Here is a 16,416-nt window from a genome sequence, read left to right on the forward strand (position 1 = left end):
GAAAGACGAGGACGCACGTCGGGGTCAAACAAAGGGTGATCACAATAGTTCACTTAGCACTTTTGGCCGGTTGCAAGACAATTATAAGCTAGAGTCAAGCAAGAGTTGTGATCCGCCGATCAAACGGGTTGCACGAAACGTCTTCTTAGGTAACCGTTACAATTCTTGGCCAAGATATGTCTGGGTTGCACGACGAAATTTTCACGGTAATGGTTGCTGGTAGGTTTATCGCCGTATCAAAGCATATTTCATTTATATACATGGTGCGTTTTAAGTTTAACATGAGATAAATTAAAGTATGTTTGTGTTTGATTACCTTGATATGTTTGAGGAACTTAATAGAGCATTGTACGAGAGAGATAGAACTAATCCATTCACCTACTTTGATGATGTGGAATTTCTACAAAAATACCGCCTAACCAAAGAAAATGTGCTAGAAGGAGAAAATAACTTCAGTCTGATAATGCTATACCGTGTATACCAGGCACGGATCAAGGGCCGGGCCGAGGAGGCTAGTGCGCCCCCCCCCCCCCCCCACACGCCATCCCAGTTGGCTGACAAGTGACCAATACTCATCAAAGATGCAACCTACTGTTTTGGCAAAGGAATACTATTTTCTCAAAATTCAGAAACACACTAGAGGCCACCATTTCAGACATGTATTTCAAAATTCCAGGGGAGACAGCTTCCTGACCCCACCCCTCCCCCAATCAAGAGCGGAGTAACCTCTCCATTACCTGAAACTTTAGACCTAAAAATGAACTAGAGGCCACCATTTCATTCCTGTATTTCAACAATGCCAAGTGGGGAGGCTCCCCTCCCCATACCTACCCCTCATGGCGCTATGATCCTCGGTGGTGACGTCTTCGTTCTAGAATGGATGGTGCCCCAAGTAAAATATTTCTGGATTCGGGACTCTATACGCATACATATACTACATATGTAAATGCTTCAATAAACATGATTCGCCGATCATCCAGGACAGATCGCCCAATAACTCGCTGATCAACGTTGAGCGGCGGGTTGAGTTATAGTGGACGCAACTTGACCCCGATGGTTGACCTTTGCATTATAATACATAATGAGGCACAACCTATTATTGAAAAGGAGTGTACGTAAAACACGAGCTGCACGAGAAAAAGGAAATATAATTTTGTGTAAATATAAATTAGTGTATTGGAAAGTTTCAATTGATCAAATGTAAGTATATATACTTTGATACTGCACTGTATACAAACTAATTCCGTATAAATATACACGGCTACCCTAAGCACCCTTGATTTCTATAATGAAATAACCGATATGAATAATCAGCCTAAGGTCAACCATCGCGGTCAAGTTGCGACTACTATATCTACCTATAATCTCGAGATTATCCTAGAGTCAAACGGGTTGCGCATGAAAATTTCAAGTCTCACTCAGTTGAGTAATGGATGATCGGCGAATCAGGTTTATAGAAGCATTTACATGTAAAGTAGGTGTATGTGTATACACGGTATAGCATTATCAGATTGAAGATGCAAAGGCAAAAGGGCGTGTTATTTTCTCCTTATGCGAAAGAATTTTTTAATAGAGCTTGTAGAGAAAGTAGGTGAGTGGATTAATTCTATCTCGTACAATACAACCCTCCCCTTAAATTTCTATCAAATTCCTCAAACATATACATGTAATCAAGCACAGACATACTTTAAATTGCCTCATGTAAAATTTAAAACAAAACATGTATATAAATGAAATATGCATTGACACGACGACAAACCTACTAACAACCAGGTTTGTACAAGAAGTGTCCATTAAGAAATCAATACCGTGAAAATTTCGTCGTGCAACCCAGCCATATCTTGACCAAGAGTTGTAACAGTTACCCAAGAAGGCGGCAGATCACAAGAACTCTCATATAACTCTAGTTTATAGTTGTCTTGCAACCGGCCAAATACATACTTTGAGAAGATCCTTTCGGGAGAAAAGAATGCAGCCAAGCAAAATAACAGCAGAATCTGTATGACCGGTTGGCGTTTGCAATATGACTTCTTCTCGGCGATATTGACCATTTTGTGTCGGTTCGCCGTAAAACCCAACTCACTCACTCACTCACTGTATGACCGGGTCTGTTGATATGAGGTTATGGAATATGCACCACCCCTCATACATCGAACAACATCCAAACAAAAAATCTATTTGATCCGATCTAAATTTGTTGCATGGCAAAACATGTAAATGCAGTGGAAATTTCATATTTTCCTTTTTTGTGCAAGCCATTGGTAAACTGAAGAACAGCTAACCTATCACACTTATCCGAAAGATGACAGTTATTTACTCTTCCTAGAATAGGAAGACGGTATACCTATTATGTGACTCTACATGTAATAGAGTGCTTAATGATTTAATAAGGCCCGACGTTTCCGCGAGTAGTTTTCTTTCCATGTGTTTAGGATATTGTATTTATTTCACTTTGAGAATTACTTAAAGCAAAACTATGAATCCATCTCATTACTTTTTCGTTTGTTTAAGAATTTTATTAACTTTTAGTTGTCTATGCTCTATTATATGTGTAATTTTCCTTGCCGTGGCATGTAAAACAAAATAGCCACAGTTAATTCAGTGTAAAATCGTAATAACTGTTCTTTTCAAAGCAAAAAGCTTATCTTTCACTGCATTGCAAGGAAACACTTCACAATAAGTGTCTTACCGGCTGTTTAATATACTATGAATTCTGAATCTGCTTTATACATGTACATCCGTTTACTGTGCAATCAGATATTTTCGAACGGCTAAATTTTCACTATTTTTATTACTGTAATTATCTCTAGAGATAGAATATTCAGGATTTGATCATCTTATAAACATTTATGTCAATAACAGCACTTTCGTGAAAACGAAACTTAGCGAAAATGGGTGATATAAATCACTCGCGAAAATTTCTGAGTTTTACAGTTAGCACTACTATCTTTCCTTTCTTACAATAATGTGTAAGTGTACTCTTGATTGTCCTTGCCTATGCATACAGTAGAACATAAGTTACAGTGATACTTAAGAACATATTATATAAATTATCCTGTTTTATTCAATTATGATAAATCGATCCCAAAATGTGAAAGCTGAAATTGTTTCCGTTGTGTATAATTCTGTAGTAGTGTTGGGCCATATATAACAACAATACAAAGCATACAAAAACAACAGTTTATTGATCTTAAACATACGTTCAACGCACGTTATTTCATTTAACAGAAAATTTTCATTCAATTAATACACGGATATTTGATTTGCAGATTTATGTTCATATATAGACTGACCACAGTTAAGTTACGATTTATTTTCTTTTTCAGTACATAGATCTATTTTCAAATGAGCAACATTGCTTAATCATGTTCATCAGGCTTTCGATGGGAATAATACCTAAAGTGCAACGACGCTCATTAATAGATTAGTGTGCTCATATAAGCATTGAGATGGAATAGTGTAACGTGTAAAGATGACCTGAGATCAAGAAAAAGAATGACCTTTACTAAACTCTTAGGTATAAAGAAATAAATAAAACTTGAAAATTTGAGAAGGCATTGTAACTATTGTGTGTTCATTTAGTCTACACTGAATTATAGGCATTACTCAAATACCATCTACCGGCCAGTTTCATATAATGATTCCCTGCTTGAACCAGTATCGCAATAGTTACATTAAGTTCAACATGGATTCAAATATAGAAACATAGTCACAGATAAAACAAGAAGCTCATTTGACAGTTAAACAGTTGTTTTAGAATATTTATTCAAACTATCTATGAAAAAAAAAAAAAAAAAAAATAAAAATGCAATTAAAAAAATCAAAGCGCTTTTATTCTTAGGCTCATATAGCCATATAATAACACATTTTGTCTAAATGTTAACTTGTTTTGCTGAAATATCCGCATTTCCTTTCCTAAAGCTACCATAGAGAAAGCCAATTTGAAAAACATATCTTATACATAACACAGCATCAACGTCTTAAGTATTTACACATTTGCTTAATACCAAATATGTACAATGGCTTTAACAAGGAAAAAAGTCAGATATTATCATATGTAAACAACTATTTTTATCCATATCAAATGCTAATGTCAATGCAGGCAATAAGAAGTAAATGCAACTTTTTTTTTGCGGTGACAATATGTCAATTCAAGGCTTTTCCTGTTGTTACCTTCAGGATATAAATGTTTTTTTCTTATAAATGTATTTCAATACATTTAACAAACAAACCACGAATCAAAGGCACCAGAACACAATCTTAATTAGTGTACTAACAAAGGCGGAAAAATAATTTGCACAATCAAATATAATCATTTAGGGTATTCTTTGAATTATGTTAGATAACCAGCCTTATATGTTTTGCGTTTTACATGTTATCCAAATGCAAATATATGTTCGTATAGGTTAGGTTCTATATTAAATAGGATTCTATTTAAATGCGATATTCATTTCGTAAAATGTGGGTGAAAAAATATAAAATAAAATAAAAGTGACGTTGTTGTTCTAAAATTTGTACGTCAATAAAAATAGTGTACACTCCAACAATTTCGAAGTCCTGCAAAGCAAAAATTAGCGGCTCTGGTTTAACTAAGAACAACATATTGTCCCTTAATAAGAGTCAACAGTAAACTGATGTATGCTCCCCGAAGATATTCAGGATTGAGAAACTGTGCCGATAATAACTCAATATTTTCAAAAATATGTTTATTAAATAGGATGCGGTGCATTTAACAGAGGCGGGGGCGTTTATGTTAGGTTACACGGAAGTACATCTTTATCCCGACAATATCCTCAAGTTAACTTAATAGCAATGCATTTCTGTCTGTTTTCAACAGGATTTATAGGTACAGGAAAACATAGCATTTTCTAAACTTTCAATTTTTCATAACTCATAACTCAGGCATAGTACATGTAAGTTCTGACAGTAACATTTCTGTAAGGTTGAGCCAGAACTTTTTAAACTGTAGGAGGAGTTAAGGTCGATATATGTTTTGGCTATTTATACAACATTGTATAGTTTTAAAGGCTTATAACTCCTAAACCAGGCAAAGTATATTTATGTCTTAACAACACACGCAAGTTACCGTCATAATTATATATGTCTGTAAGTTTGAGAGAGACTTGTTGCAAACAGTAAGAGGGATTAAACGGACAAAGAATATATCAATATTGTGCAATATACAGAATTTTGTAGAAAATGAAAGGGCCAGGCCTCCTAAGCCGAGCATGATATATTCATGTCCTGACAATATGCGTAACTTTACTTCTTAGTAATACCGTACTCTTTAGTTTATGTCAGATCACTTGAAAATGTTCGGAAAAAAGATATCGGGACAGACGGACGGACTATACGCACTAGAAACCACCACAACCTGTAAAAATTTTCGGGCAGCATAATAAAACAAGAAAATAAAACTGTCATCAGGAACCATTATATATAAATAAGTCTGGGAAACGGTATTATGCAACGATATTTACAATGTTTATAATTAATGTAGAGTTCGAAATCTATTTCGCAAACATATTTTTCTTCTGTTGAAATCCTTGGTTTTCTTTTCAACAGTAGCGTTCGCCGGAAAGATAGAAAGTTTTCGTCAGGTATGTAAAGAGTATTATATTAATACAACTCACATAAATCAGTCTGGATAGTATAACATATATCGGAGTATGAAATCCCTTACAGAAACGTAACATGTATAAAGTTTTATTTGATAGCATATCCAGTCGGACGAATAAAATACTCTATAATGCCTTAAAAGGATCAACTAAAATGTGTACCACTATGGGTAGCACAATATGCCTGTCAAGTTTTAGAAAGGTAGTTGTTGAGTAAAATCAAAATGCAAACAACAAATGGATGACCTGCACTATTACATATTACGTCCATTAGATAACAAAGAATGACCAGAGTGACTGTGACTGTGATCTTCGAATGCGAAACCTCAGAAGTCTATATGGGTCTATTGAATGTTGTTTTTGTACTTATGTACAATTTCACTCACTTCACTCAAATTCATTAGAGGTTAACGACTACCAATGAACATTGTGCCTGCTAAGTTTGGAGGTCGTAGATCAAATCATTCTCAAGATAGTGTGCGGAAATGATCTTTGATCTTTGACCAACTGGCCTCAAAATCAATAGTGATCATGTACTATCCAAACCAAAGTGCATATCAATGTTGCGGATCAAAGGTTTAAGCGTTATAAAGTACTTGAGTCGGAACGAAATTGTTAACACATATACTAGTATGTAATTTCACTTTTTTAAAGATAAAAAATGTAAAAGCACTAATAATGTACCACATTAACCGTTACCTGTTTCTATACTACTTCTTTTAGAATAAACAACAGGAAATTGAAATTAACAAAATTAATTATGAATAGTTTTCTATTTATCTTGTATAAGGAATATGCGAATACTGTGAAAATGCATTATAAAACCTTCAGTTAAAATTACCTTTAGAGTGTCTTAAAGACGGTCAGCAGTAGAGATGCGCCAAAAATGTAAAATGCAATCCTGTGAGACTCAGCCGATGAATCTAGAAAAAAAGATTTCTATGAAGAATATTGTTAACTGCTTATCAATGCGCAGATCAGTTTAAAATGCACAACTGCTGTTGGTATAGCAAAAGTTCTCTTGTATTTGTTTTTGTTGTTTCCCCTTTAAGCGTTCAGAGTCCATAAAAGTCACAATTCTACACTTTCTTTATTCATATGTGTTGACGCATAGATGTTTCTAACATTTTCAATACTCAGGCATACTACATTAATAAATATCATTACATCCTGAACTATTAAATAAGCTTTCGCGAGTGAACACGAGATGCAATATTTTCACAAGTGGCATAACCTCGAGTGAAAATGTTAGATATGTTGTTCATGAGTGAAATATATAAAGATATATTGATCTTATATGTAAAAGAAACTTTTTTATTTCGTATTTTAATTAAATTTACCTATTCTGTACCAGTGAAAAATATTTGATAGGTTTCGCTGTGAAAATACCAAATATATTTCACTATAACATTTTGATAATTTACTGAAAAAAAGTAAAAATATTAACAAATGCATAAAACAATACAAAATTGCATTTACCTGCTAGACACTGGTCATTTTTATTGTGATAACCTGCTACGCAAGCACAGGTCATGATGGTAGAATTCTTGCATTCTGAATATTTTAGATTGCATTCTGTGGCTGCATTTGCAGCAGTACACACTGCGCCAATGACTGCAAGTAAAGTAAATCATTACTTAATTAGCTAATGTTTTAGTAAACCTGTCATTCTATAAACTCTAGATTTGAATGCGTTCATTGTTAGATGAAAGTCCTGTCATTTTTCCATTAACTAGATTGTTTCTTCTGTTTCATGTATTCTGTTTGTAAAGTATTATTTGCAAGATGTACATTTTCATGTTACATAGAGACCACCTATTAACTTGCATGAATGTCTATAGATATAACGCATTTGCACTGTACTTTAACACATTAATAAACGGATCTAGAGTAAACTTAAAACAACAAGAATACGAACAATTTATATGAGCACACATAATTTCAAGCCATTTATTATCGAAACATCTCATACTTACCTTTAGGTTTACATTGACCACTAACGAATTTGTGTGTAGCCGGACATTCACATTTATGACTGACGGTTGTGTTGCAAATTGACTTTGCAACAGCAACACAATCCGCGTTAGCTGTGCATTTGTCTCCTAGACCTGCAAAAGAAAGTGTCTTTGCATACAAAAGAGAAATCATGAGAGTATGTGACATACATATATCCAAACACATCGAATGATATTATAATCCACATATCGAAATAAAAACAAGAGCATATTCAATTGTTAACATTTAATGTCACGTGACGATGCAATGTAAACAAGTATTGTACTGAGCGATTTGATATGCATTCACAGTCTCTTAGTTATATATAGTTATATCTGAAACCTTTAGTCCACAATCGCCATATTGTTTTCGTACTGGACTAGAGTCCAAAAAACCTAGATCTGAAACAACTCTTCCGACTTTTAACTGCAAAGACTCATTCGGGATTACTTCCCTTGTATACCACGTTTCGTCATTAAACGAAATAACTTTCTTTTATCTTAACAAAACAAATGAGTGAGCATTTCCTTGCTAAGACATTTTCTGTCCGATAATCAAAGTTTCGGGTCAAAATTTGATGAAAAGTTGTTTATGAACCTTTTTAGGCGCTGTGAGTGAAAATACTAGTTCTAAATTATATAGGATGTCAATTTTAGGGGTTCATAGAAATGAAAACCAAGCATGGAAACGTACACATACATACAAACATGTATTGTGAGATACGATTATTATCAATTTCTTGTAAATGACTCGTACAAAGAAGTGATAACCCATATTTGGATTATTGCTGTTATGTACTGGTTCATCAGAGTTCGATATTGTAAGATCCTTTTGAAGCAAAGACCGCAACCAGGCAAAATAACAGCAGACTCAGTTTGATTGAGTATGTTAAGGTAGTTTGCATTGTTCGGATCGATATTCATTCTTCAATGTACAATTTGATTAAACACAGATTTTTCAAAACATCAGAATATACTTAGAAAAATCAGCAAATAAAAAAGAAAGGGCCGTGTGCTTGATTTTGTGCTAGACTGATTTGAAAAATTAGGACGTCACACAATTTTTCATTATAGGAGTCTATGGGAAAATCATAACTTTCAAAACAACATATGGTCTATGTATAAGTAGTTGCCTACTTGTGGACTTTACTTTGTTTGTTTTGGGTTAAACGCCGGTTTTCAACAGTATTTCAATTATGTAACGGCGGGCAGTTAACCTAACCAGTGTTCCTGGATTCTGGACCAGTACAACCTGTTCTCCGCAAGTAACTGCCGACTTCCCCACATGAATCAGAGATAGAGGACGATTGATTTCGGACAGCCAGAGAGCTGCAAAGGGCAAATGGTAGATAAAAGGAAGAGGGTGTTGATAAAAGTAGAAAAAAGACAAGCATGAATTTTTGACAAGAAATGCTACGCTCCAAAAACAGTTTCCACAGCAACGCAAACACGGAGGTGCACCAGACAAGCACGCACGCACCTCATACTTCACATAAAAGACTTGTCAATGGAGAGGAACATACTTTGCAATTTTCCAGCATATGTCTAAGACACTTACTTTACTCAACTGCTGCTACGAATCCCTTCTTGCAGGAAATAAGAAATCTTTAGCTGTGTTGGTTGCACAACTGTGAAACACATAATTTTTTATTCTTTTAGTACAAGTCTTATATATGGAGTACAATGTTAATATTTGTTCATTCTGGTATTTAATAAAAGAGTTTAATACTAACCTTTCGTTTTACACTGTCCATTGACATCCTGGTGCGTTGCAGGGCACACACATTTATGGGTAATTGTTTTATCGCACGTTGAAAGATCCGCGGCAGCACAATCTGCATCAGCCTTACAGTTATCGCCTACTCCTGAAAGTATATATCCGTTTCTGATTGAACGTAATTCATGCAGGAAAGTGACACGAGGTGACAGGTTAAATACGGCACAGCTACACCTGGGTCGCTATACTTATGGCTAGGTTGTAATAAGATCTACATTAAGAATAAACACGTGGAGATTTGTTATTCTGCAATTTGTTTACAACTAAAAATTAAAAATTGTGGCACAATCTATTTGGTTGTTCTTATATACAATTCGTATTTAGGAATATTATCTACCTAGATTGTCAGATTCTAAAATATCATTCGTGCATATGATTTCAGCTAGATGTATCAAATATTAGTAAAATTCTGTTACACAACAATGTTTAATAGAATGTACGTCATAGATTTTTAAAACTTCCCTGATGATTAATTATACAATAATGATCGCAACATAAACATTTCAAGTGGCTGCAGTTAATTTGGAGACTGTACTGTTCATAATGACAACTTTTTAACTAGTAATTTAGACAATAATTACAAATAGATGAGTTATATAACGCTTTTTAGTCTGCAAAATTCTGAGTCCACGAAAAAAGTTCTATCTCCACAAAAAACCCTTACCAGGTAGAGATTTGTCAAAATACACCCAAAAATTGGAAGTACCATCCATGTTGTACCACAGAAAAGTGGTTTTGGTTTTTCCCTACGGCCAATAACAAAAAAGTTACAGAAAAGCTATTTATAATAACATAAAAGGGATGTTATTAAAAAAAATTATTGTAGTAAACAAAAAAGGGATCTGCCAAATAAAATTAAGAACACTGCCATGCAGAGCAATATACACACGAAACAAAGTCGTATGACCTTTGACCCCTAAGAGTGACCTTGACCTTGAAGCAAGCCATCCGAAACACGCGCTCTGCATGTCGTCTCGATGTGGTGTACATTGGTGCCAAGTTTCTTTGAAATCCTTCAAGCAGTTCAAAAGTTACAGAGCGGTCACGAAACAAACTCATATGACTTTTGATCCCAGAGTGTGACCTTAACCTTGAAGCAAGCCACCCGAAACATGCGCTATGCACGTCGTCTTGATACAGTAAACATTTGTGTCAAGTTTCTGTGATCTCTTTCAAGGGGTTCAAGAGTAACATAATACGTCCCTTCGGGCGTATAAAAAGTGGAGTTGAAAACCACAGGTCGCCCAACACGACATAAACGAAAATGTTGCAGGCTTGGTTTGATTTAGCCTGTTCATGGACGGAAGCGGAAGTGCAAGCTACGTCCACGCCCTCTAGCCCCGGGTGGAGCAGAAAGACGCATTGAGTCGTCAAGTTCGTAATCCCTGAAAACACATTAGCAGATGCTGTTATATGACGACCATGTGTAACTTTTTTTAGGCTCTTCGAAAAAGAAAATCAACGCTCGGTGTAGCCTCGCCCTGTACATTTCCTTCGATCCTTATATATTCTCTATCATCAGGGGACTATTTCGCCCGCAAATATAGCACTTATCACATGGATGCATTTAATGCAAGTGGGTATTGCACACTGGTGGCGGTTTGTATCGCTGACAATATGCATGAATATACATGTAAAACAATACTCTTTTTAACGTTTGGATGGTGCTAATGTCATTATAAATCTTTAAATAAATTATGCATACCTCACCTGGTGGTCTAGTGGTAACACGCTTGACTGTCAATCCAGAGGCCCGGGATTCGAAAAGGCCCGGGGTTTGAATCCCGGTCCAGGCACTGGAAATTTCTGAGATGCTCTTGAGTGTCTCCCACCTAACTAGAGGCCTGTTCTTCCCAGGAAAGACGGCTTCGCGTGTATCGGTGCTATACACCGGGCACGTTAAAAAACCAGACTGTCTATTCGAAAAGAGCTAGGCTAAGTTAGCCGGACACGTCTGTATCTAAAAAGTTCTCTCTGTCTGTTATGGGGCTTTATCTCACTCTGTCCCTCTGGTCAGATCGCTCTGTGTCTGTACTAGTAGAGAATGAATTTCGCCCCCTGTGTGGCTGCGTTTGCTTTACGTAAAGCGCTTTTGAACGTGTTTATCATGAAAAGGGCGCTATATAAGTCTTGTATAATAATAATAATAATAATAATAATAATAATAATAATGATGATGATGTATGAGGCGTTATCCGCAAATGGAGATTCCTCAGTGTTATGGCACTGCTCAATCAGATTGTAAACCTTTCTTAAAGTTGTGTAGTGAAACGACCTGAAAAGATGTACATGTGTATTATATATGCATATATATATTAACGAGGTTATTCCACACATGACTAATAATAACGTTTAAGTCGGTGCTAATGGCGGTGATGAATTTTTCGCTACTGCTCCTTTCAAATAAAACGAGATTTTTACTTTAGTCCTTAGATAAAGTTTTGTGTTTTCGAAGTACCACACTGCAAGTATTTAATGAAATGATTAAAGATTATTGTATTGTGACGTCTTTATCATCTAATACATGTATTATTGATGAGAGGTGCAATGGTTCAGGATAAAAGCACCGTAATAAGGACCCAAATGTCATGAGTTCGAATCCTAACAGAGGAGAACTTCCTACCACTGCCTCTCCTTTTCCTAAATTGGCGCTAGGACTGAGAAGAAACTCAGAAAGTAGCTGTCGAGCGTGATAAAAATAGTAAAAGTGGAAACTCCACGGGTCGCTCAACACGACAAAAACAAAAATGTTGCAGGCTCTGTTTGAGTGAGCCTGTTCATGGATGGAAGTGGAAATGCATACTACCGTCCACGCCCTCTAGCCCCGGGTTGAGCAGAACTCAACATTTACACATATTCTTGTTTCACATTCAATGCAAATTCTAAAATATATTTCTACTTAGATGTCTTCTTATTTCCTTTATTAGTATTAGTATTGTTGCTGTTGTATAGATCTAGAGGATCTGACATGTGTTGTTAGTTATTATAAAAGGTATCAAACGAGTCCTGAATGTTTTGTTAAGCGAGTCTCCTGACGAGTGATATATACAAAATGTATTTCTTTAAAATTTGAAATTTGTCACATTATACTCTCTTCTGTGCAACATTATAAAAATGTTTGAAAATTAATTTGGTTCTGGTAAGAAGTAGAGAGATATTTTCTTGGTGAACATGACTGTTTGCTGAGAAGTACGACTCAACAGATGGTATTTTGTCTTTTTAAGAAAGGCTTGCCGTATTAGCAAGCTTGCCGTCTGGGCATATTTTGCAGTTTCCAGTCTTCTGATAATCCTGCCTTATAATTTCTGACAAAAATCTTCGAAAGTTCAGGCATTGAATTCCTGTATTTCGGTTATACCTACGACACCCTTCATGTCCACAGCTAACTGTTTTCCTGTCAAAAGGGACGCTTGGTTTCCGTCTTACCATGCTAAATTTTTGTAAAGACATAGGTTTTCATGTTTTTAGGCTTAAACTGTTCATCTATATAAAAAATCATTTATTCTTATGTAATATACACTGTTTTGCCATTGCCTGTGTTATTTTTGGCCAAATTTGATAAAGGAGTAGAGAACTTACATTGCTTTGAAGTTTCGAATCGATGAACAATTTAGCTTGCCCTGAAAAATGACGTTAAAATCACGTGGTATGGGCACACGGGGACTGGTATTCCACTTCTCTTAAATTGATTGTTTGGAGTAGAGTGTTTAGGACATTGAAAAAAGAATATTATGTAGAAGTAGAAACTTTCTGGTACTAATGTAGCCCAAAATTTTACATAAATAATAAAGTCTGTAAAAGGGTCCTTTGGAAGCAAAGAATGCAACCAAGAAGAACAATAGCAGACTCGGTTTGATTGAGTCTGTTCACGAGAGGTAATGAAATGTTCAACACCTTTCACGCCCCCTAGCACCGGCTTAAGCGGACCTCTACTACACATATGTTGAATAGACTCCATGATCTTAAAGGGCTAGAAAACATAACAACTCTAGATCCAAGTACGGGGAGACTTTTTACAGCCACCAGAACTAAACAAACTGGAATTTAGGAAGGGGATCTGAGGTTATGGAGCCTGCGTATCACAGGAACTGTCAAAAGACTTGTAGCCCAAATGTTTACATTAAGTGCCTAATTAAAAAAATAACTCCGTAATTTGTATTTCAGAAATATAAATGTGCTTGGACTTGTAGCCCAAACATTTACATTTTCGTGTATAATGTTTTCCGCTTAAGCTGGTGCTAGGGGGCGTGAAAGGTGTTGCACATTTCATTACTTCTCATGAACATACTCAATCAAACCGAGTCTGCTATTATTCTTCTTGGTTGCATTCTTTGCTTCCAAAGGATCTTTTTATAGATTATATTATTCTTAGTATTTAAATATAGTCTAGGACTACAGAAGCTAATTTTTAAACAATAAAGCCATACAAGGTATTTCAGCCTTAAGTTTTAAAATGATTGTATATCTGAGTGAAGAAACGTTTTAAAGTTTTACGTATATTTGCATATCTGGAAATTGCGTATGAAAGTTTTTAGGACTTGTAGTCCCAACTTCACAAGAATTAACTTTACAAGAATTGTTCAAGGATAGATGATTGATATAAGTTTTACTATCACTACAGTACTTGTTTTTCAAAAATCGACATTTACGACATTTACTATGACTTGTAGGCAAACATTTTAAAATAATTGCATAACTGGTCATTGTATTTCAAAAACAGAAATTGTCGAGGACTTGATGCCACCAGATTGTGAGATTCTTGTGAACAATGCAGCCGAAAACAAAATTCAAATCAGTCTGAAGTGCTTGATTTGTGGACACATGACATGAAGGTGACAGATTTTAATGGGTGGACATGTATCATGAAGGTGTCAGAGCTTGATCTATGAACATCTGGCATGAATGTGCCAGCTTTTGTATTGTGGACATCTGGCATGAAAGTGTCAGATTTTGATTTGTGGACAAATGGCATGACGGTGTCAGAGCTTGATTTGTGGACATCTGGCATATAGGTATCACAGCCTGATTTGTAGACATCTAGCATGAAGGTGTTAGAGCTTGATTTGTGGAATCTGTCATGAAGGTGTCAGGTCTGATTATGCCCCCACACTTATGTAAGGGGCATATAGCGTTACTGCTGTCCGTACCTCCGTACGTCCGTTCGTACGTTCCGAAATATTTTGTGTCCAACTTCTCCTACACTATTAGCGTGAATTGCTTTAAACTTTCACAGATGAACAAGCTTGATGTGTAAATGACTATGAAGGAAGGATTTTTTCTTTGGCTATTGTTACTGCAGTTATTGCCTTTTGCTATATAGAATATAGAGAAAATATTGTGTGTCAAACTCCTCCAACACTACTAGGCTAATTTGCTTCATACTTTCACAGATGAACATGCTTTATGTGCAGATGACCATAAGGGAAGGAACAATTGCTGTGACTATTTTTCCGTAGTTTCGGCCCTTTGATAGTTTTACTAACTATAAAGAATATAGAATAACATTTTGTGTGTCAAACTTCTCAAACACTATTGAAAGGATATCCTTAAAAGTTTCACAAGGACCTTGATGTACAGATGACCATAGGTAATTGACTTTTTGGTGGTACTATTGGTTCTAGAATTATGATCCTTTCTTAATTTCACAAAAAGGCCGTAATGAAGAAATTTGGTGTGTTCAACTCTTCATACACTTTTTTGAAGGAATGGATTCAAAGTTGCTAAGAAGTACAAACTTATCTGAATACAGTTTGATTCAAAAGTTTAGTTGAACAACCTTCATATGGCCTTAATATGGCCTGTATTAAAATCTTTTCTATTTAGAGGTTGACGCAGTATATGGGGTCATCGGTGTCTTATGGCCACAATTCTAGTTTTATCTGAAGGAAAATTAAAAGCAAAAGGAGCAATCATAATAAGGTAAATACATTTATTGCATTATCTTCTTATCATCCATGTTTAAATGTAATCATTGTTATCTTTGTATGTCTGCATATTAATACAATTTAAATTTTAACTTTACGTTGTTCTATTTTTTTGCACACCTTTATATCCACCCGCGATAAAAAAACTCCATTGAGTATATGTTTAATGTTTTGCACATGTGGTCTATTTGTCTCGTCTTTTGCAGAACTCTTCCAGAGACACACTATCCGACAATCCAGACAAATGTATATACGATGAACATATGTACTGTAAAAATAGGGGCCTGAATAGCTAAATACATAAGGTCGCTGATGTTAAATCACGTGAAGATCTATCCAGTTGTCTTGTAAAAGGTCTGTGGTTCTACCCACCTGCCATCCAGACGGATTGCAGACAGTTTTTGGTTTTACCCAGATGGTTTTGAGCTGGCTTGCCTGAAAAGTTTGTGGCTCTTCCCAGATGCAATCCCACTGCCTTGAGGAATGGCTGTGGTTCTACCAAGATGCCATCTATCTGGCTTGCAGAAGGTAAGTAGTTCTACCTGACTCTGTGCTATCCAGCTGGCTTACAGAAGGTCTAGTTCTACCCTGATGCCATCCAGTTTGCATGCAGTTCTTTGGTGATATAATGATGCTATTTAACTGGCTTGCAGAAGACCTCTGATCCTATACAGATGCCATCCAGCTTGCATGTAGGTTTTACCAATGGATGTCATGAATCTGCCTTGTAGAAAGTCAGATTCTACACTGATGCCATCCAGCTGGCAAACAGGTCTGTGATTTTTTACTCATATGCCATCCTGCTGGCATGCAGAAGGTCGTTTTTTCAACCCCAGATGCCGGCTTGCACCTGGAACAATGCCTGGCTAGGAGTTTTGTTCAATGTACAGAGATTAGATGTTTGGTAAGAAATTCTGAATCCCTGTTTCAAAACAGATATATTTTATGAATAGTCTTTCTATGAAGGCATAATTATGAAGACTGACAGGCACCAACCAGCTCGCGACCATGATTATTTTTGTCCCCGGCCTTCTTCGAATGAAAAAGGGGGCATAGAATTTGGCTGCATCTTCCCATCTGGCCGTCCATCTGTCAAATCTCTT

The 16,416-nt window shown here is 35.9% G+C and overlaps 1 protein-coding gene across 1 annotated transcript; it reads right to left on the reverse strand.

Moving 5' to 3' along the window:
• Positions 1 to 6,461: 6,461 nt before the first annotated feature.
• LOC128550019 (uncharacterized) lies at positions 6,462 to 10,752 on the reverse strand. The gene is made up of 5 exons (XM_053527856.1): positions 10,713 to 10,752; positions 9,346 to 9,477; positions 7,595 to 7,726; positions 7,098 to 7,232; positions 6,462 to 6,541 (listed from the first exon to the last, which is right to left on the reverse strand). Exons 1-5 carry the CDS (start codon positions 10,750 to 10,752, stop codon positions 6,462 to 6,464), a joined length of 519 nt encoding a protein of 172 aa, XP_053383831.1.
• Positions 10,753 to 16,416: the final 5,664 nt, after the last annotated feature.

This window comes from Mercenaria mercenaria, chromosome 17 (genome assembly GCF_021730395.1).
Source record: "Mercenaria mercenaria strain notata chromosome 17, MADL_Memer_1, whole genome shotgun sequence".
In the NCBI taxonomy this organism is placed as follows: domain Eukaryota; kingdom Metazoa; phylum Mollusca; class Bivalvia; order Venerida; family Veneridae; genus Mercenaria; species Mercenaria mercenaria.

Bases quoted from the DNA above. Each gene is read 5' to 3' on its own strand.
- LOC128550019 (XM_053527856.1), bottom strand. From the start codon at position 10,752: ATGCGTCTTTCTGCTCCACCCGGGGCTAGAGGGCGTGGAC. The intron at 9,478-10,712 runs GTAGCTTGCACT...ATATACTTTCAG, and splicing joins CGGGGCTAGAGGGCGTGGAC to GAGTAGGCGATAACTGTAAG. The intron at 6,542-7,097 runs GTAAATGCAATT...CTTTTTTTCTAG, and splicing joins AAATGACCAGTGTCTAGCAG to ATTCATCGGCTGAGTCTCAC.